General features: G+C 39.8%; 1 protein-coding gene across 1 annotated transcript; it reads right to left on the bottom strand.

Annotated features, from left to right (window-relative positions):
- Window positions 1-266: 266 nt before the first annotated feature.
- LOC122016864 (transcription factor MYB52-like) lies at window positions 267-1,188 on the bottom strand. Its single transcript, XM_042574295.1, has 3 exons — window positions 981-1,188; window positions 636-899; window positions 267-567 (listed from the first exon to the last, which is right to left on the bottom strand). Exons 1-3 carry the CDS (start codon window positions 1,102-1,104, stop codon window positions 365-367), a joined length of 591 nt encoding a protein of 196 aa, XP_042430229.1. The 5' UTR covers window positions 1,105-1,188; the 3' UTR covers window positions 267-364.
- Between the last annotated feature and the right edge of the window lie 1,138 nt (window positions 1,189-2,326).

The raw sequence follows: 2,326 nt of genomic DNA, 5'->3' as shown, positions 1-2,326 counted from the left end.
ATTTTTCCTTGAGTGTATCAAAACTCATCAGCAATATTGAGTGCTGTCCTCTTTTTGTCCTTTACGGAATGTGGAAAAATCCTTAATAATGCATCAAGAAGATCTCTAATGGCCGATCAGTATGTCATAACAACACCCACCTTCAAGGTAACTATCAACAACAAAGAGGGTTTCCCTTTAACATGAAATGACTTCGTTCTTATCCACAATCTCAACAAAAATTATCCAGTTGTCAACGCTAGGTATAAAGTTTGTTAGATATAAATTAAATGACTGGCAAAACGGTACTGTTTCTTGAAACTGATTAACTGTAGGTATTGATCTCAATATAGACAGGTATATATGCAAACCTAATTACAAGTATTTAGTTTCTAAAGTTGAGAGCACATGAAGAACTTCTAACTCGCAAGAAGTCAATGAAGGGAAGTCCACCATGTTTCCTCCACTGTTCATCTTCCTCCTCTTCCTGGTCTACACTTGAGCTGCACTTGGTCGTCGCTTCCTCAGACTCTTCAGTGCTGCTTTTTACACTAAGGAAATCATAAAACTCCACTGAATTCTCTGTATCTGCAATCGTACAAAAGTTAATTTATATAAGAAAATGAGTAAACTTGGCCATTCCCACTGATCACTACCATATGTGGTTGGGTTATCAAAATCCAGTGCTTTTCTTGTGGTGATTGTGGAGCCAAGAGGCTTCTTTCGCCGCGCCGTGATGACATGCCAGTGGTTCTTGATGGCGTTGTCGGTGCGGCCGGGGAAGAGCCTGGCGATGGCCGACCACCTGTTGCCGTGAAGTCGGTGCAAGGCCAGTAGCCGCGCTTCCTCCTCCTCGGAGAATGGGCTGCGGTTGATCCTCGGATCCAACTGATTGAACCATCTCAACCTACAGCTCTTGCCTATACAGGTACACACTCAAATTAATTAAACAAACATGTATAGCAAAGGATTCATTCACAAATTTAATAACAACAGCTCACCTGTTCTTCCTTGAATGTTTTCTGCGATGGTGTTCCAGTTGTGAGGGCCAAACCTAGTGACCAGGTCCTTGAGCTTCTCGTCCTCCTCTGGCCTCCAATGGCCCCTGCTCATACTCATGCTCATGCTCCCTCGGAAACAGTCCGATCGAGAAACAAAGAGATGAAACGGATTAACTTAAATAGATAGATAGATAGATAGATGGAGAAAGAATTGAAACTGATTCTGGTGCAACTATATGTTGACATATATATGCCCTGAGAAGATCATACACACTTACGCTTTCACCACACAGGTTGATGCTACGTCTGACCTAACTAAAGCTTTATATTTTAATTAAGGAAGAGAGAGGCAGAACTTGTGGGGTTTGCTTGGTGAGGAGAGTTCCGTTCTCCTTTCACCATCCAATTCTAATATTTCCAACCTATAACATCTACTTATAAAACCAAACATTAATTTACATGAAATTAATTATTGCTGAATTCCCGCAGGAAAAAGAAAGTTTATGCATGGTAGTTAACTGATTAGGGAATAACCTATATACTGTTCAACATCTACCATAACCTATCAGTTAACCTCGGGCCTTGTCCTGGAATAATTCTGTGTATTAGGTCAACTATATGGATTGTCAAACATCATAGAACCACCTTTGATGGAGGTGTAGGCATGAAGGTAGACATATGCATTTTGTTGGTGGCATGGCCTTATTTCTCGAGCAAACACTTGTTCTGTTGGCCTAACTTACTCTGAGAAGGTAGGGAGGAATAAATATATACTTCTAAACTAAGCAATATTCAGGTTAGGTTTCTTCCATGTTTTCAGAGGTGTGAGAGGTACTTGAGACTTGTATCCATCTTTATATCTTACGTTGACCTCTGATGATCTCTCACCTTGTATATGAAGATTTAAGAATATATGAAAAATCTCATATAGAAAAATGGCAGAGGCTTCTATGAGTACTGAAATGAAGCCCATTTCATTTCAATTCATGGCGAGTGAGGGAGGTGGATGTCATAAATTTATGCACCTAAATTTTCAACTGGCACTATTAACCATTACAACTCTGCTGAGCTAGCTGACATTATAATCTTCATTGCATGCATTGACTGCTTCATTCAGTAGAATACAACAGTCACTGACTGACTCAACCACCTCTCACTTGTCTACAGCCTGTAGATATAATAAACATTAAGTTCCTAAAATCAAATTCCTGCATTTATGGCATTTGTGCTTCTCTTATAAATAGTGCAAATATTTCTGATGAATTCGTTCTCAGCTCAGTATCAAATTTACCTTTAGAAAAGGGAAGAGAGAGAGAGAGAGAGAGAGAGAGAGAGAGAGAACTTAG

Source organism: Zingiber officinale, chromosome 8B, assembly GCF_018446385.1.
Source record: "Zingiber officinale cultivar Zhangliang chromosome 8B, Zo_v1.1, whole genome shotgun sequence".
NCBI classification, from domain to species: Eukaryota; Viridiplantae; Streptophyta; class Magnoliopsida; order Zingiberales; family Zingiberaceae; genus Zingiber; species Zingiber officinale.
The sequence above is the reverse complement of the archived record's forward strand: the minus strand, read 5'-3'. Positions and strand labels throughout refer to the sequence as shown.

Bases quoted from the DNA above. Each gene is read 5' to 3' on its own strand.
- LOC122016864 (XM_042574295.1), bottom strand. From the start codon at position 1,104: ATGAGCATGAGTATGAGCAGGGGCCATTGGAGGCCAGAGGAGGACGAG. The intron at 900-980 runs GTGAGCTGTTGT...GTACCTGTATAG, and splicing joins AAACATTCAAGGAAGAACAG to GCAAGAGCTGTAGGTTGAGA. The intron at 568-635 runs GTAGTGATCAGT...GTACGATTGCAG, and splicing joins TGATAACCCAACCACATATG to ATACAGAGAATTCAGTGGAG.